This window comes from Silurus meridionalis, chromosome 9 (genome assembly GCF_014805685.1).
Source record: "Silurus meridionalis isolate SWU-2019-XX chromosome 9, ASM1480568v1, whole genome shotgun sequence".
In the NCBI taxonomy this organism is placed as follows: domain Eukaryota; kingdom Metazoa; phylum Chordata; class Actinopteri; order Siluriformes; family Siluridae; genus Silurus; species Silurus meridionalis.
Window position 1 is genome coordinate 11,742,067 of NC_060892.1, and position 22,639 is coordinate 11,764,705.

The 22,639-nt window shown below is 39.5% G+C and overlaps 2 protein-coding genes and 1 pseudogene across 24 annotated transcripts in view; 1 reads left to right on the forward strand and 2 right to left on the reverse strand.

Annotated features, from left to right (window-relative positions):
• Positions 1 to 697: 697 nt before the first annotated feature.
• On the reverse strand, positions 698 to 4,450 carry LOC124391200 (annotated as a pseudogene).
• A 5,645-nt stretch (positions 4,451 to 10,095) lies between these two features.
• LOC124391503 (hydroxycarboxylic acid receptor 2-like) lies at positions 10,096 to 11,534 on the reverse strand. The gene has a single exon (XM_046858108.1). It carries the CDS (start codon positions 11,532 to 11,534, stop codon positions 10,563 to 10,565), a length of 972 nt encoding a protein of 323 aa, XP_046714064.1. The 3' UTR covers positions 10,096 to 10,562.
• Positions 11,535 to 14,206: 2,672 nt separating this feature from the next.
• The window catches only part of LOC124391732 (CLIP-associating protein 1-A-like), a 68,423-nt gene continuing 59,990 nt past the window's right edge, over positions 14,207 to 22,639 (forward strand). For 8 of the 23 annotated variants that reach the window (XM_046858495.1, XM_046858501.1, XM_046858503.1 and 5 more), the window contains exons 1-2: positions 14,209 to 14,395; positions 16,736 to 17,221. In XM_046858495.1, coding sequence (XP_046714451.1) covers positions 17,027 to 17,221 — 195 coding nt within the window. In that variant the 5' untranslated portion in view covers positions 14,209 to 14,395; positions 16,736 to 17,026. Of the gene's footprint in view, positions 14,396 to 16,528; positions 16,591 to 16,735; positions 17,222 to 22,639 lie in introns of all 23 variants that reach the window. The other 15 variants (XM_046858502.1, XM_046858508.1, XM_046858509.1 and 12 more) reach the window with 5 other exon arrangements.

The window sequence follows — 22,639 nt, forward strand, 5'->3', positions numbered from 1 at the left end:
TCAAACCCTTCGTCCTGTCAACATAGTGACGTAACGCACGGACAGGACACAGACAGTGAAGTCGCTCCTCCTCCGCTGAGGAAAAAGGAGGCGGATGAAAAGCCATCAAATCCATCTGTCTGCAGGCAAAAGCTGACTCGCTCACCTTAGGGATAAATGCCGGATTAGTCTTGAGAGCCACTCGCGAGAAATCCGAAGCAAACCGCATACAGGAGTTATGAACTGACAAAGCATGAAGTTCACTAACTCGCTTCGCGGTAGAAAGAGCCAATAGCAAAGCGACCTTCAGCGACAGGAGCTTTAAATCAATACTCCCTATCGGCTCAAAAGGAGACTGAGAGAGCGCGCTCAGGACCACTAACAGATCCCATGGTGGAACCAGCTGCTTTGAGAATGTGCTCAGACGCCGCGCTCCCTTCATAAACCATAAACGAGCGGGTAATGACAGATAGTATTACTGTCAATCCCTACGTGGCATGCAGAAACAGCGGCAAGATAAACCTTAACGGTTGAAAAAGCCCTGCCCTTAACCAAAAGTCCTTGCAAAAAGCACAACACATCTGCCACAGAACAGTGAAAAGGGATGATATGTCTCTGAGCACACCACAGTTCAAACACATTCCATTTCCTATCATATGCATTCTCGCATTCTGAATCGTCTCAATCACCCTCGGAGGCAAACCAGCGACGCTGAGATTCATCCTCTCACGAGCCAGGCCCAGAGAGCTACTCTGTCCGGTGTCGGGTGAAAAATCTCTCCGCGCGCTTGCGAGAGGAGATCCCTGCGCAACGGGAGAGGCCAGGGTCGATCGTGCAGGAGTTGGAAAATCTCCGTCAGCCACACTTTTCCTGGCCAGTTCGGAGCGATTAGTATGACAGAGTGACCGCCTTCTCTTACTCTTTGTAGAGTCGGCACGATCAAACTTAGTGGAGGAAATGCGTAAAGCAGAACGTTTGGCCACGGGTGGGCTAACGCATCCACACCCATAGGTGCACCGTTTCTCGCCAGAGAAAAGAACAGAGGGCAATGAATGTTTTCGTGCGAGGCGAAGAGATCTACGGTGGCCCGGCCGAATCTCTCCCATAACAGGTTCACCACCTGAGGATGGAGAGACCACTCCCGTACAGGGATTTCCCTGGACAAGAGATCCGCCCGCATTCAACATTCCCGGCACATGAGTCGCTCGCAGCGACAGGAAATGCTCCATGCCCCACACCACGAGATCTCGCGCTAGACGGTGAAGCCGAGGAGAGCACGTTCTGCCCTGGCGATTTATGTACGCCACCGCCGTCGTGTTGTCTGATCTGACCAATACGTGGTGACTCCGAAGAAACTGCACAAAATGTTTCAAAGCTAGAAACACCGTTAACAGCTCCAGAAAGTTTATTTGCGCGCACCGAAGCGAAACGGGCCATTTCCCTTTCGCTATCCTGCCTTCGCACACCGCACCCCAACCTGCGAGTGACACATCCGTCGTCACTACTTTCCTCAGGGAAACAGCCCCCAGCGGGGTTCCCGACTCGAGAAAATCACGATTTTTCCAGTGATGGAGAGCGCGTTAGCACAGTGACGTCACCATCACCTTGCGATTGAGGTGGTGCTTCAGACATAAGCGCTGTGCCGTAACCCAGCATTGAAACTCTCTCATTCGCAACAGTCCCAATGGTATGACAGACACTGCCGAAGCCATCAGCCCCAGCAGGCGTAAACAGAGTCTGAATGGAACTTTCCTTCCTCTCTGGAAAAAAGAGAGACAACTGCGAACCGACCTGATGCGCTCTTTCAATAGAAAAGCCTGATACAGGTCTGAGTTCAATCTGAGACCCAGGCATATTATTTCCTGTGTGGGCACCAAGCAGCTCTTTGTCTCGTTTATCCTGAAACCCAAGCCAGTCAGGTAAGACAGAAGCACACTCGTATCCACCTCCGCTTGCTGCCGTGACGGAGCGCAGAGGAGGAGATCGTCCAAATACGCTGACACTTTGAGACCCGATGCTCTCAGCGGTGACAGTGCAGCTTCGACACATTTGGTAAAGATCCGTGGAGCTAGAGCTAGCCCGAACGGAACCACCAAATATTCGTAGGCTGCGCCCTGATAGGCAAAGCGTAGGAATTTCCTGTGTGCCGGATAAATGCTTATGTGGTAATACGCGTCCTTCAGATCCACTGATGTAAACCAGTCTCTGGGACGAATAACACTGTACAAAGCTTTCAAAGTGAGCATCTTGAACTTGTACTTTCTGAGGTGTTTGTTGAGGTTCCGTAAATCCAGAATGGGACGGAGACCCCCCCCTCTCTTGGGAACGACAAAGTACCGGGAGTAAAAGCCGAGCTGGCTGTCCTCTCGTGGCACCGATCGAATTACCCCTTTGCTCAGTAAGGAGGTTATTTCGTCCTCCAAAACCTGAGCAGATTCGCCCTCTGCTGTCGACCAAATCACGCCACTGAAAAGCGGTGGTTTCACGGCAAATTGCAGGCGATATCCCCGCTGTATTGTGGAATACACCCAATGACGAACTGCGCATGCGCGCCAACTCTCCGCGCGAGCAGAGAGCGGGCCTCTGTGGCTCTCGCTGACAGACGGTGCGGTGGCACCATCTGGCTGCGGAGCCAGGGGTTGCAACTCTGGTTCGAGTTTTTTTATTGTGTGTGTGGATTTTTTCACTTTTCTCTTTATCACACACGTCTGTGCCCTCGGCCCACTGCCTGGATGCACAGAACAAATCTTTAATAAATTTGGATGAACATGGAACATTCTGCTCTCTCTCTTGCATAACCCCGCGGGTGGAGAGGGGAGAAGTAACTTTCCGGGCACTGGGGGAACTGGTGCCAACACTCCAACCGGAGAAATTTCGTTCGTCGAACACAGTCTTTGAAACGCTCCCCAAGGCCTTTTTGCTGGAGGGGGAGGACAAGACTCCTGAGATGAGTCGAGGGGTGCTACAGAAACTCCGAGAGTGCTGCCACCTCTCTTTTGACCCAAAATCAGACCACAGGCTAGGTCGCCCGCCTTTTCTTCCCGCCCTGAGGGTCCGCTGGGCGATGTCTAGCAGCTGCCGCTGCAAAAGAGGTCTTGTTCCTGGGTTGGGGCTGTTTCTGGCGAGCCTCCCCGCGCATTGACTGCTGGGTTGGGGGTTGCCTAGGAGCCCTGAAACCAGGCTGTCTCTCTCTGGATGCAGGGGCGAAATATGAACGTGCGGGTTGGGGAGGGCGAGCAGGAGGCTTTCTTGGGAGGCATGCCTCAAACGCTTCACCATCCTTCTTGCTAAGGTCGCATTGCTGGCGCATATTCGCCACCGCAGCCCCGAAAAGGGCTTTTGGCTCTATCGGGGCATCAAGGAACTTCACCTTCTCCCTCTCCGATAAGCCCGTCAAACCCAACCACAGGGCCCTTTCGCCTACCACAGCGAGGCCCATGCTGCGGCCGCAGCTCTGGACCGCTCCCCTAGAGGAACGCAGGTTGAGATCTGCAATGACGCAAATTTCTTCCCACAAGGTTGAATCTGGTGACCCAGCATCAATCTGCCTTCCCATCTCTTCCATGAGCTCTGCCTGGTAAGCCGTGAGCATGGAGGTGGCATTCAGAGCTCTAACCACCAGGGCAGAGGAGCGGTAGATCTTCTGAAAAAGGGAGGCGGACAGCCTTTCTGTACGTCCTGGCAGAGAAGGGGAGGAGGAGGATAGAGCAGCTCGTTGATTTGGGTGGAGGTGGCTAGCCACCGACAGCTCTGAGGGTTGGGGGGGGGGTTGTACATCCCCAAAGCATCCATATCGTGCACCTCCAGTCTAGAGAAACCCTTAACGGGCACTCTATGCAAGAAGGGTTTGTCCCAAAAACGACGCATTTCCGTGACACACGCCGGTACAGAAGGAATCAGCTGCTTAACTGGGGAAGTGCGCGATGGCAGCCTCTTCCCGTCATATAAATCCCTCTCAGCGTCGGAATGCACCTGCTGAGACGGCCATTCGATGGAAAGTTTTTTGGCTGCTCTCCACAAGGTCCAGCTCACCTGGCAAGGGGGAAGGGCCCATAGCACTTCCAGGCCTGGAGAGAAGATCAGGAGGGAGGATAGCATCCTCCTCATCATCCTCCAAATCTTCCTCCAAAAAATGAGCGACCTCATCATCTTCCTCTTCTACACCCTTGTTATCCAGCAGAGAGTGTGATTCGAAGAGTGAAGGAAGGACAGGAGAAACCTCGTCCATAAACTCTCCCCAGCTGCACTGTGCTTGCGAAGCAGCCTCGTCCCTCTCCGCGGGCAGCAGAGAGAGACACGGGTGTCCCATATTCGTGGTGCGACTCGCAGGCGGCACTCTCGAACCTTCGACGGGAAAAGAGCGCAGTGCGGGCAGCACTCGGGGTAAGCGAGCACAGTTTGAGCGTGCCGAACTCCTAAGCACACGATGCACAGGGGATGAGAGTCTTTTGCCGAGATCGTAGACCCGCATGCACACGGTCAGGATTGAACTTTCTCCGCCGTGCACCAGGATGAACTCGCAGCCGCCATAACGGAGGTGCAAACACCGGAAAAAAAAGGAAAACAACGAGATCACCACGACGTGCTTCTCGAAAACGGGTCTCGAACAATAATGCTAATACTCGCTTGACGCGATGTGAAAAGAAAACAGCAGAAGGGAATATCCGCTTTGACAGTGGATATTCTCCCCAAGAAGCAGCCATGCTCGGAGACGTACCGCATCACTGTCGTGATTGGTCTGTCAGCCGACAGACGTGGTGTGATTGATGCTTCCAGGATTGGTCACGCCCGAGGCGATTCCCATAGTGAGATACCGAACGAATGTTTGAAAGAGAACCATTTTTTTTGTTTGCCGGCCCAAAGAAGTGCAGAATGTAGCAAACTGTGCACTTCTCCTATTAGTGTTTTTGAACAGTAATTCCTAATTATCTGCTCTTGCATCCACTTCCTGTTCATATACAGTGGTGTGAAAAACACTCTTGATGTCATCCAAATGAGGATGGGTTCCCATTTTGAGTCTGGTTCCTCTCAATGGTTCTTCCTCATAACATCTAAGGGAGTTTTTTTTTTTTTTGCCAGAGTCGCCATGGCTGCTCATCAGGGATTAATGCACACCATTCACCTTAACTGATAATTTCTGTAAAGCTGCTTTAAGACAATGTCTGTTGTGAAAAGCGCTATAGAAATAAACTTGACTTGATTCGAAAAAGTGTTTGTGTCCTGATTTCTTAATTGTTTGCATGTTTGTCACACTTTAATGTTTCAGATCATCAAACTAATTTAAATATTAGTAAAAGATAACACAAGTGAACACAACATGCAGTTTTTAAATGAAGGTTTTTATGTATGTGAAAAACTGTCTCCACCCCCCCTTGAGTTCAATTTCTCTAGCCACACCCAGGCCAGATTACTGCCACACCTGTTCACAATCAAGAAATATTCTAAATAAGATCTGCCTGACAAAGTGAAGTAGACCAAAAGATCCTCAAAAGCTAGACATCATGCCGAGATCCAAAGAAATTCAGAAACAAAAATGGTCTGCATGGCAGAGTTCCAAACCACTGCTGAGCAAAAGGAACATAAAGACTCGTCTCAGTTTTGCCAGAAAACATCTTGATGATCCCCAAGACTTTTGGGTAAATACTCAGTGGAGTGACAAGACAAAAGTTAAACTTTTTGGAAGGTGTGTGTCCCATTACGTCTGGTGTAAAAGTAACACCACATTTCAGAAGAAGAACATCATACCAATAGTAAAATATGGTGGTGGTATTGTGATGGTCTGGGGCTCTGTTGCTGCTTCAGGACCTGGAAGACTTTCTGTCATAAATGGAACCATGAATTCTGCTGTTTACCAAAAAGTCCTGAAGGAGAATGTCCGGCCATCTGTTCGGGACCTCAAGCTGAAGTGAAATTGGGTTCTGCCGCAGGACAATGATCCAAATCACCCCAGCAATTCCACCTCCAAATGGCTGAAGAAAACCAAAATGAAGACTTTGGAGTGGCCTAGTCAAAGTCCTGAAATGAATCCTATTGAGATGCTGTGACATGACCTTAAAAAGGCGGTTCATGCTCGAAAACCATCCAATGTGGCTGAATTACAACAATTCTGCATAGATGAGTAGACCAAAATTCCTCCACAGCACTGTAACAGACTCATTGCAAGTTATCGAAAACGCTTGTTGCAATTGTTGCTGCCAAAGGGTGGCCCAACCAGTTATTAGGTTTAGGGGCAAACACTTTTTCACACAGGGCCATGTAGTGGATTTTGTTTACCCTCAATATAAAAAACCTTCATTTAAAAACTGCATGTTGTGTTCACTTGTGTTATCTTTTACTGTTTTCTTTCGGCTTCTCCCATCAGGGGTCGCCACAGCGGATCCTCCGCATGTTTGATTTGGCACATATTTTTACGCTGGATGCCCTTCCTAACGCAACCCTCCCCAATTTATCCGGGCTTGGGACTGGCACTGAAAGTGGCTGGGGTTGCTATCTTTTACTAATATTTAAAATACTTTAATGATCTAAAACATTGTGTGACAAACATGCAAAAAAAAAAAAAGAAATCAGGAAGGGGGCAAACACTTTTTCATGCCACTATATAATAAACCATGTTTCTTTCACTCCCTGTTCTCCCACTCCTCCCTTTCTCTCTCTCTGTCAATTTGCATATGTTCCTAAGGCACCAGTCATCCTGTGACTTCTTTCCAAACCTGCCTAATTCATCCTGATGTCTTGCCTCTAGATGGAGTTCTCTTCAATCTGAGACTACTCGTTGCAGCTAAGGATGGCTCCACATAACCAGCCTTAGAATTCATGAGGTAACTGTTGAGGGTTAAACTAAAAAAACTATGAAGATGGATTTGCACTGTAAATATTATAAACAGTCTATCACAGTTGGTTAGGAATGCAATTGTCATGAATAGTTTTGCTTTTAATAGTCCATTAGTAAACAGTTTTTACAGATAACATCAACAATGATGGAACTATAATGAATAGACATTCAGTATTATTCAGGTTAGTTTACTTGAGTTGACTGTGAGTGGGAAGCTGATATAAGTGCAGATACATTTTATTTGTTGTGGAAATATAAAAAATAAAGCAAGACAGAGAACCGTGAGAATACTCAAGGTATGAAAAGCCAAATGATGTGACGTGACAGTGCAGTGGGCTGTGTGAAACATAGTCCCTGTCCATAATTCTGATAATGAGGTAGAATAACTTTACAGTTTGACACATCTTATACAATGATATATGGGCATGTCTGCAAACTTACAGTATAATTGAATGACTCTACTGCTTATAAGTGACAACTCAAGGCTTAATATTTCCACATTTTTATTTGAATTATTTATCATATAGTGTAGTCTGTACCTTTCTTAATGCTACGGTCTACTAACCTAATTAGCAAAGGAAATTATTGGGTTAGAAGTAATGTTTGATGTACTGTGAGGAGCTGACATATTGAAGGTGAAGTTTTGGTATGAGCTTTCATTCAGGGTCATCTCTGGGTTTGAAAAGGCAAGTTTTAAGTCTGATCTTCAAAATGAACTATTCGTATTTGATATCTTATTTATTCAAAGTGAAATTTAATCATAATTAAAACTCAAGAATTTCAACGTAAATGGTGTCAAATTACATTGTCAGTATTTCAAATAGCAGAGAAGTACTATACTATAAATACTTTAGTTATAACAGATCATCAATTGCAAAGTTTTATTCCCATTCAAGAAAATGAATTCATTTATTTCCACATCAAAATCGTCAATTTATATTGTAGATCCTTTACCTACCTGCTTTTTCAAACAGATAATTCCAGAATTAATTTATTTCACAAACCAGAAAATGGGTAGAATTCGTAGCATAGGAAGTCCAGGAATGATCTCTAGTGCAAACTGTAGATTTGACGGTGAGCGAGTGGGAAAGGGGGCCTTATAAAGGGGAGTGTAGATTGGAGACAGGTGTAGGTGATTAGTAGGAAGGCTGAGTGCTTGATTACAAAATACTACTACTGACGTATAAAGTACTGATTGGTCTCACGCCACAGTATTTGAGCCAACTTTTGATAAATTATTATCCACCACGCCTATTAAGATCAAAAGGTGCAGTCTATTTGTTGGTACCTAAAATAATGAAGACTACAGCAGGGGGCAGAGCTTTCTCTTACAAAGCCCCACAGTTATGGAACAGTCTGCTAATTAGTATTCGGGACTCAGACACAGTCTCAATGTTCAAGTCTAGACTGAAAACACATTAATTAAGTCAAGCCTTTTGTCAGGAGTTCTAATGTCTTAGGTCTTCCTCTATAGAGTCTCAACTCATACCTTGATCACACTGTACATGTAGTCTTCTACTTACGATGGAGCTACGTTATGATGACCCCATTGTAAGTCAAATAAATTGTAAGTCGAAGATGTTGTGACAGTGACAGCCTGTGACAGCCTGATATATAATTTTTATTTAATTTTTTTTAAACTGATGGGTTTCCTCTTCTTTTTTTCAATACCAGCAGGAAACATACTTGGCGCTTGGAAGACATGCCTTTATCATTAAAATTGCTGTTTGAAATTGTTTGAAACAGAAAAAATACAAACTCAGACAACTTTACTAAATCGACTGCTAGCGAGAGTGGGGCATCTCACAGGGTGAGAGATACGCTCATCCCAGCTGGGCGTCCAACGTAACGTACATTGTACGCTGCTGCCTGTTGCGCAAAATGTTTTATATTTTTACAATTTTGTCGTATCGCTCTTGTCATCGGAAAATAGGAAAATCGTCGAATCATCCTAATTTGGGGACCATCTCTATAGTGTCCTTAAACACTTAAACAATGAGAATGCTTAACAATCTTTATTTTCTCTCTTTCTGTCACCCCTCTTCTCTCTCTCTCTCTCTCTCTCTCTCTCTCGCTTTCTCTTTGTCAAGTAAACATGCTCATGAGGTTCCAGTTTTCCTTTCCTTCTTTTCGGATCTGCCTGGTGCATCCTGATGCCCTACCTCTGGATGGAGACCACTCTGTGCAGCTGGGAATTGTTCAACATCTACAGCTTAAGCCACTAAGCAACTCAAGAACTTTAAGGACTGATTCAGAATGTAATTAATATCAACAATTTATACAGTTGCTCAGGACCTATAAGCACCTATTACTACACCTATTTACGCACCTATTATTACACACCTCTACAATGTAACTGCAATGAATGGAAATTCGGTGCCACCCTGATGAGGATGGGTTCCCTTTTGAGTCTGGTTCCTTTCAAGGTTTCTTCCTCATTCATTCTCATGGAGTTTTGCCTTGCCACAGTTGTTACTGGCTCTCTCACCAGGGTTAAACAATTATAATAAAATAACTGATACTAAATAAACTTACACATTCTTTTATATAACTTTATTACCGTTTTATCTGTGTAAAGCTACTTTAAGGCAATATACATTGTACAAATAAAATTATATACTATTATTATAATACAAATAAAATTTTATTTAATTGAAATATATATATATATATATATATATATATATATATATATATATATATATATATATATATATATATTTATTAACCAAATTGAATGATTTTTTGTAAAAATCATGGGGAAAATGTGCACTGTTTTCCAACTGATATAGTACAATTCAATATTTCAATTAATTCGATACACAAAATTAAATCTGAAGTAGTCAGGTTTTAATATTCATTTTAATAGCTTTTCGATAACTACCAAAGAACAAATCATTATTTGTTCAGATATATATTTTAAAAGATCAGTATAATAGGTCTATACGATCAGAGACTAACTTCTGTTTCATCTTTTATAGTACTGAGACCAATAAATATTCCACCATGAACAATGTTTTATTTCCAGAACGCACACACCCAGACACACACAGATTACCAACCAGAGACTTGCTTCACATCTGGAGGGGACTGCAATCATTAATATTTTAAAGGCTATTTCATAAGACAGTAGAAGATCTTTACCAATAAATTGTCAATTACATATGAAAACACTTTTTTGTTATATTATTTATATTGTTAATTATACATATTAATTATATATAATTATATATAATTATAATTATAAACCTATGTCTTTCAGACTTTTTTGTTTGTTTGTTTTATTATCCAAAAACTCTTAAAGGAACAAAGTGTATTGGCATGTACAAATATATTGTAGATTTGCTGCACGTTTGGACAGAATATTTATACTATCATTAAGATTGATATAGGTAGGCAAGATTTTGAAACTGTTTCATTGATTCTAAGCTTGGCATGAAGTCTGACAATTTTGTAAGTCAATATGAATTCAGATGTTACATGATGCTGGTAGCATGCAGTATTTGATTGTACCACTAATGTAGCGTTTTAAAATGTTTTTAACAATTGTTCCGCTCTTTAACAGTACAGTACTAGAAGCCTTAAGGTTATTAAGCATTTTTCTCTTTAGGCAAACTTAACTATAAAAAGCTGCCATATATCATAATTTCAGTCATCACTAGAATAATATGCACTTATCAGGTAACAAAATTTTTTACATATTTTGCCAAGATCTACATATACATTCATGAAATTTAGCAGATGCCCTACTTTATTCACTTGTTACTGTAGACACACTGCTTTTCCCTGAATCCGCTTCTTCTTTTTGCCCTGTGAGTCTCCTGAAAAATTTCTGTATGATCCCACTGAATGCTGGCGTGGAAAAGTAATAAACCAGTGGGTTGAGCACACTGTTGAAATAAGTAAAGCAGACTGAAGTATAAAAAGCCAGATTTGCCTCACTGAAGTGTGAACACTCTTGGTACCAGGCCTTCAGGACCCAAACAGCGACACGTGAGGCAGTGCTTGGAAAGAAGCAGATGAGGAAAACCATGGCGACAACAAAAATGAACTGGACAGCTCTCTTGATCTTGCCTGTGGTGTCCATTGTCTTGGTTTTCAGTTGCCATGTAATGCAGGCAGTGCAAAAGATGATGATTCCACCTGGCACACAGAACTGGATCAAATAGAAGGAATTGTGCCAGATTGACAGCGGACTGTTGTTCAAGCATATGTTAAAGCTCTCACACTGGATGCGGCTGCCCACCATGAAAAAGTGCGGGGAGCCCAGCAAGTATGTCGTCATAACTATAATCATCGCCCAGAGGCCTGCAGAAACCCACATGGCATAGCTCAGCTTCATCCGATTTATGCGATGTAGTGGGTGCACAATCTTCAGGTAGCGGTCTACAGCCACAGCAGTGAGGAAAAAGATTCCAGCAGCCCTGTTAGCTGCAAGTAGGAAGAGCAGGATGCGGCAAAAAGCATCTCCAAAGATCCAGTCCTGGCCCCTGCGGTAGTAGTCAGCTCTGAATAGCAGGCAGAACAATACCATTGAATCAGCCACAGCCAGATGTGCCAGATAGATAGAGTTTGGCTTCCAGCTCTCCATGTGGAGAGCAAACATGCTGAGGGCCAAAACATTCCCTGTGAGGCCAAAAATGAATTCTATATAAAGTATAGGGGGGAGGAATTGGTGTAAGATTTGGGACTGAAAAGCACAACAAACTGAGGAGTTTGACATGTTGGCAGAACTGATGCAAATGGACATAGGGACTTACCCCCACAGTGCTATTTTATTCTACAGCCATAGGCAAATAACTAGGTGAACAAAAACGTCAAACAACTTGCCACTGTGTAGTCACATGATATTGTAAAAATGATTATGAGAAAGACACTATTCACTGTGGCACGCAATGCAACACACTTTCTTAGCACACACACACACACACACACACACACACACACACACACAAACACACACACACACACACACACACACACACACAATACAATAAACACTAAGAATAAATATACAATATACGATATACAATAGAATGCAATAAAATGCACACTTCTGGGATGGCTTCCCAATAGACTTCTGACTGTGAACCACACCTTTATTAACAGTTGAGCACAGTGGCAGTGTTAAGTAGTGTGAACAGAAATCTTAATGCTACAGAAAACAAAGACATTCTGGAGAACTGTGCACTTACACCTTTGTGGCATGACATGAAATTGATTTAATTTATAGTAAAATAAGATTTGTTGAATGAGATATGGTAACTCCACTGATGAGGTAGGTAACTTTTGTAGTTTGACACTCGTGTCTTACACTCGTGTCTGTGGAAGACCACAGACATAGGTATACAGTATTTGTGTATTCATAATATGATAGCTCAATTCTCTATTAATGACAACCCAAGCAAAAATATTTCCCCATTTTTATTTGAATTCTTTATATAATGTGGTTAACACCTTCCTAAATGCTACGGTCGACTTAACTAATTAGCAAATGAAATTATGTGGCTGTAACAATGTCTGATGTCTTGTGAGGAGCTGACAAAAAGATTATATTTTGTCAGCTAATTTTTTTATATATACATACAGTGCATTTGGAAAGTATTCAGACAACCTTTACTTTTTAGGTTGCAGCCTGAAACTACAACTACATCTCATTAATCTATACTCATACATACACCCCATGATGATAAACTAACAACAGAATTCTAGAAATGTCAGTAATAAAAAAAAAAAAAAATAACAATAACTTAAATATCAGGTACATAAGTATTCAGACCCTTCAATCAGTATTTAGGTTAAGCAATTACAGCCTTTAGTCTTTTTGGGTATGACACAACAAACTTTGCACACCTAGACTGCGGGATATTTAGCCATTCATCATGGGCAGAATCATGAATCAAGATGGGTCAGGTTGCATTGGGTCTTTCATGTCTCTCCAAGATTATCAACAGGGTTCAATCAGAGCTGCAGTGATGGTGACCAGAGAGTCACATCTCTTTCTCCTGTCCTTCTTCCCCAAATGCTAAGTGTGACGGGGTGACCAGCTCTTGGAAGAGTCCAGAGGCACCTGAGCTAATTTTCATGTGTTCATGTGCAAAGGATCTGATTTATTTCTTCTAAAAAATTGATCAACATTTCTAGACTTTTAATCACTAAAGATTTGTTTCACTGATGCACCAAGTCTCAAATCAAGAACCAAAATCCACCATGAAGCAATATCCGGCAATTAATACCGTCTGTGTGGAAACATAGTAAAAGTTCCGTTTGGTGTCCTGATAATTAACATAATTTAAAACACCATAATTACTTTAATACATTTTCAATATTATTTTGTCATCATGCTCTTTGTTGAGTATGGTTTTACTAATAATATACACACAATTAAATAAAGCATCCATAATATGTTATACATTTATTTTTATTTTGGGTAAATTTTATATTTACAAATGTAGATTTACGAACAGCCAACAAAACAGATGCAATTTGCAATTTGTTTAACATTTTCATATTAAAAGATTTGTTAACGGGGCTTACAGGTTTCTTTTTTTTTTTTTTATATACAATTACATGCTGCAATATTATGCATGCATGCGTCTAATTCAATGATATAATGATAGGTATACACCACCTTGTATTATATTATTATTATTATTATTATTATTATTAATAATAATAATAATAATAATAATAATAATAATGTATTTATTTATTTTTAATGTATAGTAAAAATATTACACAGGTGATCTGGTGAAATGTTGCATATGTCATTCGTTCGTACAAAAACAGTAACACCGCCATCTACAGCAAATATTGTAAACAGTGCAATTTTTTATTTATTTATTTTTTTGTTATTGCTCTTTTATATATATTTTACTTAGAATAATTACTCACACTATTTGCTATAGATAGTGTTCTTACGATTTTTGCACATTTACATTTGCTTCTAAGACATAAACTCTGTATAAAAATCACTCAATATAGTTATAATTAATAAAAAAATGTTAACAATTTAATTATCACTCAACTCTAATACTCTGGTGACTTCAGTTCATTCCTGACTATTTGTCAGGTTTGTTTTATGTAGCACCAGGGTTCAGGAGGAACGTTGTTTCATTACACTGTGTACTGCGGCGGCTATATATAGTTGAAATTACAATAAAAAGCTTCTTAACTTGACTTTACTTGTGTTAATCCCTGGCTCTCATTAATATATGTGTGTACAGAACTATTTCCTGCCTGTAGAGGGCACTGTCTCCTAAACTAGTCGGGAGTATTAAAAGTCCCGCCTTGTTTGCTAGGATTGGCTTATTTGTATTCACAATAGCTGTAAACTAACCAATAAGTGATACGTTTGTATATCGGGCTACAGCATTTCAACCAATCGTCTTGCAGAAGGCGGGACTTGCTCAAAATGTGCTGGAAAAAATAACGCGTTGAAACGCGCTACTACGTGCGCACGCGCAGTTTAGTTTTTATTCCAAACGGGCGCTTCTGGGCGGAGATGATCCGTGGTGCCTGCTGCAGAAATATCTGCTAATCAACAATCCCGGTGATGCTCAGTGCAGAAGACTGACATGGCAAGTATGTCCGATTGCAGCCTGTGTTGTTTTATCTTTGATCATTTTTAGACGAAACTGATTTGCCTCGTTAGCTGCCAGATTAGCTTTATTTCAAGTTAGCTGAAACAACGCTAACAAATGAAAGTAGTATTTCTGCAGCTAGCTAGCAAGTTAGCCGGGCATCCTTTTCTGCACGACTTGTTATAGCAGTGTGTAGCAGCAGATAGGCAGTGGTTTCTGGAATTTACTCTAACACAAACCTGAATTGCATTTTAATAAATTGCATCTATAGTAAGCAAAAAACTGCAATTACGTGGAGGTCTGTCTTTTTAAAATTCTGATTGTAACTTATTTATTAATTATAGCTTTGCAAAAATGCAAATAATTTGTTTTTACTTCTTCTGTGAATCGGATGAGTTTTTAAACGCAATTTTATTAGTACCATGTGTTTGTTTAAGCTCATTTACTGGCCAGATTATGAAAAGAAGATTAACTTTAAATGTTTTCTATTTTATTCTGCAGCTCTGCTTTTAAATGTATTTATCCAAATTTCCAACCACAGTATTGTGATTTACAAAGTGGGTTATTTTCCATTAACAACATGTCTTTAATTGTTTTATTTCTTCAATACAATGTGATTAATATGTTTAATTTCTTTTAGAATGTCACATTGTATGTGTTTATTTATAACATCGTTCTTGCTGCAGAACTAAAAGACCAGGGGGTTGGTTTGAACCTGATTCCACTTCTATTAACCGAATATTATACAATATAAATGACATTAAACACATTTATCCAGCTTAAAAACGAGTTGTCCCCACCGACTGCACATTTGCTTTGACTCCACCCAGGTAGAAGCTGAAGCTGGATCAGGTCTGAATCCACACACTGGATTATCAGACACACACACACACACACACACACACACACACACACACACACACACACAAAATATATATATATATATATATATATATATATATATATATATATATATATATATATATATATATAAATAGTTTATATACTTTATATATAGTTTAATAATCAATTAATCAGAAGATTTGTTTTTGATTAATCAGATTACAAATATATATTGTAAAATTTAATGTTTTGCTTATTATAACAATAAAAAAAAACATAATTCACAGTATTTAAGTATAAAAGTACTTAAAAAATGCAAAACTAACTTTAATTAACATAACTATCTTCAATTTAGACATTTTAAAGTTCACTGGATTGTTTCTGTAAAAAAAAAAAAAAAAAAAACTAAACAAAAATATTTGCAATACTTGTAAATAAATATTTGTGTTGTTTTTAATGATAACCGAAGATGGCAAGTTGACAACCATTATCAATATAAAATATAATGCATTGTTTTGAGAATATTTGTTTAAAAATACACAGATAATGTGTTCATTTGTGACGATATAATCACCTAGAATAGATAATTAATTTAATTTTGTATAGTAATTAAATGATATCTGCATAAATTCAATATTCAAACATTGAACATTCAAACACACAGCATGTGACTATAGTAAAGCTGCAGTAAATCATGTTTGAAAACAGATAAGTTAACTGAAGTAGTAGACAAAAACTATAAAAAGAGAATGGAACAGAGAAACACTGCATGCTAACACGCTTGATTTAAAAAAAAAAAAACGAAAAAAATATGCATTGTACAAATGCATAATTATTTTTGCGGAAAAGCAAAACGGTGACTAAAAACGTAATTAAGTGCTGCTGTTATTTGCTGCTTTTAGATTTAGTGTTTGTTTGCACCGTTTTAATTGAGTCCATCACTATGTCGCGAGGGAACTGATTGCACAACCGAATGCTCGTGAGTCACAACAGAACAGATCCAGTGTGACTGTCCCAAACTGTAAAAAAACAGTTTACACAGTAGCACTTCATTAAACTATACCACTTTCACATGATTAGTATTATACAGTTTCTGCTTACCGTGCTGATGTTTCGCCTTCATACGTAACACCAATGTGTGCTTTTTTCACGTGCTCATGCATCACTGTTTCTTCCATGCCACACAATATAAGCTTTTCATAACTTCCAGGTACAGTTTTCTTTGTTGCATTTATAATAAAATGTTGCCATGACTTGGGACGCACACTTTTTTTTCTGCCATTTTCGCTAGTGGCTGTGCTGTCTTGCCATCACACTAACCCGTAACTTGAGCAGCCCAACTAATCGATAATGGTATTCGTTGACAACAAATTTCATTATTGATTTTATCAATTAGTTGTTAGCCCTAATACATACATACATATATAAAATATTTTAGAAGGAAAGGCTTATATACTTTGTCCTGGAAAACTCAAAATATTTCTGTATCTTGTTTCAGTGTTTCTCAGAGGACCATGAGTTGATCTGCAGGAAAATGCAGGAACTGACGTCACATTCGTTTTTGATCACATATGAATCCCTGAAGTCTTTCCATCACCACTGTTTGAACTGTTTTCTGTAATCGCTTTGAATTCACATATGGTGCCCACGTACCACTGACTTGTAAATAAAGGGAGACCCTTTTTGGAATAAAGTGCCATTTTTACACATCGCTTTTACTGGTTACTGCATTTGGTTGCCTTTTTTTTATGCAAGTTTTGGTCTTCAACTGGTTCCATCATAAGGGAAAATGGAGGTCAATATGGAATATATTGTGGGACAGGTGATGCAAAAAGACCTGGGACGGCGACTCCAGGTTGGACAGGAGATCATAGACTACATTCTGGACAGGCAGAAGTCACATGATCTAGAGCAAGACCAGACCATGCTCGACAGGATGGTGGACAGTGTGGCTACTTCATGGGTCAACTCTAGCAACTTCAAGGTGAATTGATGCTTTTGCTTGATTCAAAATGTTGAATTGTGCTCGATGAAAAGGCTCACAAGCTCCTTATACACTAGTCAGCTGTATATATTTGTAGGCAGACTAAGTGGTGTACTGTATTTGGATATCACACCTCAGCAGAAATGCATCACATGATTAAGATGAAAATGGTTATTGATTTAGGCGATAAGAGCACCCTACTTTCATTCCTGGAAAGGGAACATGGAGTTCAATTACATACTTCTACACTCTGGCAGACTTGTGTTGTCTCATCAGCAGCTTAGATTTAGGCTCATAGAGCTGTTTATGCTTCTGGAGTTGACTAATATTTTATATATATATATATATATATATATATATATATATATATATATATATATATATATATATATATATATATATATTAACATTATTTAAATTTATATGGTTAAAGCTATGTTTTTTTTGTTCAGCACATTGTGTACTTAATAGATCATGAAAGATTTGGTTAATGATTTCAGTATATGAGATGTATTGCAAAAAATTTAAGTCCAGGGGTGCTAGCAGTAACTCCTTTTTGCATCTGGTTGCATCACATAGTTTATTTACAACCTAATTGGATTTTATTCTTGCGCATGCCACAATAGTCTCATTTAATAAAACTAATGAAATAATTGTTTATCATGGTTTTATAGGTTTACATAAAAAAAAAAAAATCAATCACCTTCTAAAAAACATATGTACATATAATATTTAAAAAGTGTTGGGACAATTTTTTGCAATGGTTATATATAAATAATAATAAAGAAAAACTAGGAGATGTAAGAAAGGTCTGGCTGCAGTTTAATGCATACATCTACAGTTAAGACAACGAATATCTATTTTAATCCCATAGTAGGGTGCAGCCATTTTGTCGAGTCAGCCAAAATCCCCACAGGACATATTGTATATAAATGACAGAATTATTTTCCATAGTGCTCCTTAAATTGTTTCACTGTGTAGTGTATTCTTTGGATTTGTGAAGCTAATAAATATTAATTAGTGAGGTACTTCATAACAGATGTAAGTAATGATAGGCTTTGGTACTTCTGTGGTCTTCATTGTCTAGGTAAATTGTAATGTTTAAATTATTTTTATAACAGCGGGCCATGATGATGGGTGTGAGGTATTAGCAAAGCAAATTATTAGTTAGCGTTCGTAGAGATGTGTTGATACTACATTCTAAGTTGTATTTGTCTTCGGAATTGCTCTTAATGAAAGGTTGTATAACACAGGATAAAATAAAATGTTTATATACTTTTCTTTGATGACCGTGTCACACGGTTAATACCAACCAATTTGGCCATGAGTGGGAAACTGAACAAAATTTGGCCCACATAAGCTTTAGGATTGTTCTGTGGAACCATTTGGGTCACTTGCTTGGATTTTTTGAATTGCTGGGCCGTCTCTTATAGACTCAAAAACGCTCTCAAACGCCACTTTGTTTTTAACGCTGTCACTATATTTAAGTTTGCCACGTGTGAACAGGTAGTAGTAAGGAAGGGAATTTGAGGCCCTGAAAACACACTTGTGACAAATACTATGCATCCGGAAAGTGTTTGCAGTACTTCACTTTTTACACATTTTGTTGTTACAGCCTTATTCCAAAATGAATTAAATTCATTATTTTCCTCAAAATTCAACAAACAATACCCCATAATGACAACATGAAAGAAGTTTGAATGTTTGCAAGTTTATAAAAAAAATTAATAAATTCACAGACTTTGCTTAATATGTTGTTGAAGCAATTTGACACCAATTACAGCCTCAAGTCTTTTTAAATATGATGCTGCAAGCTTGGCACACCTGTTTTTGGGCAGTTTCTCTCATTCTTTTTTGCAGAACCTCTCAAGATCCATTACTTTGGATGAAAAGCGACGGTGCACAGCCATTTTCAGATCTCTTCAGAGATGTTCAATGAAGTTTAAGTCGGCTCTGGCTGGGCCACTCAAGGACATTCACAGAGTTGTCCTGTAGCCACTCCTTTGTTACATTGGTTGTGTACTTGGGGTCATTGTCCTGTTGGAAGATGAACTGTGGCCCCAGTCTAAGGTCCAGAGAGCTCTGAAGCATATTTTCATCTCTGTACATTGCTGCACATATCTTTCCCTCGATCCTGGTTAGTCTCCTAGTTCCTGTGGCTGAAAAACATCCCAGACAAGCCACCACCATGCTTCACTGTAAGGTTTTGGCTAGCTGATGAGCGGTGCCTGGTTTCCTCAAGACATGACGCTTGTCATTCAGGACAAAGAGTTCAATCTTTGATCTTTCATCAGACCAGAGAATTTTTTTTCTTATAGTCGGAGAGTCCTCGAGGTGCCTTTTGGCAAACTCCAGGTTGGGCTGTCATGTGCCTTTTAGTAAGGATTGTCTTGAGTCACAGATTAGTGATAAAACTATAAATCTTTAAAAAAAAAAATTGAAGCGTTGTGAATAATTTCCGGATGCACTGTATTATTAGTTAGCTAACTAGCTAGCTATTTTGAATAGGGCAGTGCCTGATTATGTATATTTAGTTCCCTGCATTTGTAATATAAAAGTTTTTTTGCCATATTGTTTAGGTCGGTGCCATTTTGTCTGATGGTTATCTCTTATGTATCTAATATATGATATCTTTCTTTGAAGTAGTCCTACCGAGTGTCAAACATTTATGTTAACTGCACAAATTAGTTTATTGATTTATTTTATTTGTGTGTGTATATATAAGATTCCAGATCCTGTACACCAGCTTTAGCATGCCGTAACGGTATAACCTGCTTTTAGTAGTAAACTGTGTGACCTCAAAATGTGTCATGGAAAGAGCCTGTGTTAAATGTTATATGTTCAGTGGAAAGTATTCTAAGACTGGGAAATATTGCCTGGAAATTACATTTATTTTTTTCCCCCCTGTCACTTTGTACCATATCAATATAAATCTTTACAAATTGTAGTTTTGCCTGTCTGAGAGATTTACTCAGACTCTCATGTTTTGTGCTTCTCATTGTGTTTCTTTCTTGATGAGGATTTAAATAGTTGCATTTCTGTTCACGTGTGTTTTGTGGATTACCCACAGGAACGGCTTCAAGCTTAAGAAAACTTGAGCATTGTTGCGCAGGCCGAAACCTGTCAGTCTTTTCAGAAAACTGTACACACTAATCTCACTGTAGACTGATGACTAATAGACATACTGTATGTGTATTGAAATATGTCTGATTTTTATTTTTTTATATCTGACATTGATGTGCAAATCAGTATATGCTCAATGCATGTGGGAATTCCTATGTTTAATTTATCATCGGTTGCCATGGTTTCACTGGTCAATTCGGGAGAATGTAAAACTTTTCTGGAAACCTTTCCATCACATCCATGTGCCCTTTTACAGACTGTGAGCACACAGTTATACAGTATAGAATGTTTTTTTTTTTTTTTAAGTTTTGTGGCATTGCAGTTACCCTTCACTGGAAATACAAGGCCCAAACTTGTTAACAATGCACCTGTAGACAAAGCAAAGTTCATGAAGACATGGGTTGAATGGAAGAGCGCACAGAGCCATGATGTAAACCCCACTAAACACCTTTGGGATACAGTAAAACCCTGTTGTATAAGCAACTAATATTACGAGAAAACAGAGATACAAGCGATCTTGCTCGCAAAATTTTACCCTATTTCAGGAGCAAATTTTGAAGACACGAGCAAACCCACGCCGCCGGTTCCCTGCTTTCGGCCGAGGGTAGCATCAGTCGCTTAGTTGATGACGTGTCGCTCGGTCGCTCTCGTTGTTCAGTGCAACAAAAACGTAACTTTTTTTAGTGTTATTTTTTTTATTTCATGATGGTGATGGTGCTGCAAAAAAGAAAGTAAATAGAATTACCATTGAAACCAAGAAGGTTACGAGCGTGGTGTGCGTTTACACTCGCAATCAACCACTATCACATAGGTAAGTGTTAAATTATGTTTACGTTATGGTAATTTGCGGTGTATTTGTTTGTTGAAATAGGCTACAAATACTTTTTAAGTGCGGAAATAAGCGATTGAAAGAGGTCTCCGAACGCATTAAATCGCTTTTACATTCATTCTTATGGGGAAAATCAGTTCGAATGTACAAGCAAATGGACCTATGAGCAATTTTAAAGAACGAATTATGCTCGTCCAACGGGGTTTTACTGTAAAACTGAAATGCTGATTGCACCCCAGGGCTCCTCACTGAACAACAGAGCCGAAGGGTCCGATTTTTTGAAGAGGTCCAAAGTACCTATTGCTTAATGAGCAAATTTACCCAAAACCACACTCCAGAATCCTTTTTACAAGATTGGATGGAATATAAAAGGAAATTAGGATTAAAATCTGGCATGTGATATTTAATAAGCACGTGTTTTTAATGGGTAGGTATTCACAAATCTAAAAGTGAGGCTGTAGAATGCATGTACAACAAAATTTGGGTGTTGTCCTGCCGCAAGGGAATCTATTACTTGGGTCCGAATGACCTTAAAAACGTATGTACAATATATAAAGTGATTTTCACTGATTTTACAGTCTTAAAGGGCTTGTAGTATAGTAAAAAAGATAGAACATGAAAACATCAGAGGTGTACTGGTTTTGGTTTTGTACGAATGACTGTGTGCAACCATAAAACGCAGATAATATTTCACAGCTGGGGGACAAAACGAAATCTAACACTGCCCCCAACTCCCATTCGTCACCTATTGAAAATGAAAGATGTTTAGCTGCCTTGGTGTATCACATCATCGTGCAGGTTTAGACTTACAACCGTGTCATCTGAACAACACTGACCTCATGATGACTCTGCAGATAAACTACAGCAGTGTGTGTATTATGTGTGTGTGTGCGTGCATGCGTCTGGGTGTATGTGTGCACATATTATGTGTGCACTCTTTATCCGTTTCTGCAGTCACATCCTCTATCCTGCATAAATGTTAGATATACACACTCATTTGTTATGTGTGAAACGGAACCGGTTGGATATGAGATTTTGAGTGGTCTTAGTAGTACGCAGTAAATAATTTAGTGACATATTACAGAGTCTACAAATCCATCAAACTATTATTGTCATATCAGTCATGTAAGGAATTAAACACTTAAGGTTTCTCTTTAAATAAGCAACGACTAGACAGTGGCCTGAAGTGAAGAGGAGTTACTGTGAGCTCCCTGAACTGGATTACTTTTCAACTCGGTGTTGTAATAATGTATTAATGCTTGCAGAGTTTTTTAATCTATTTTTAATCACATTTAATTGTGAGGAAGTTAGGTCTTATTACATGCATTATAGCACCTATGAACAGTCATTCTCACACAGCTTCTCCAACATCCTACAATGTACTGGAGCTTAAAGTACCATAACAGAATCAGCTGTGTGATAACGCAAAAAAATTTGACATGAAACCCAAATAACCTAAATAAAAC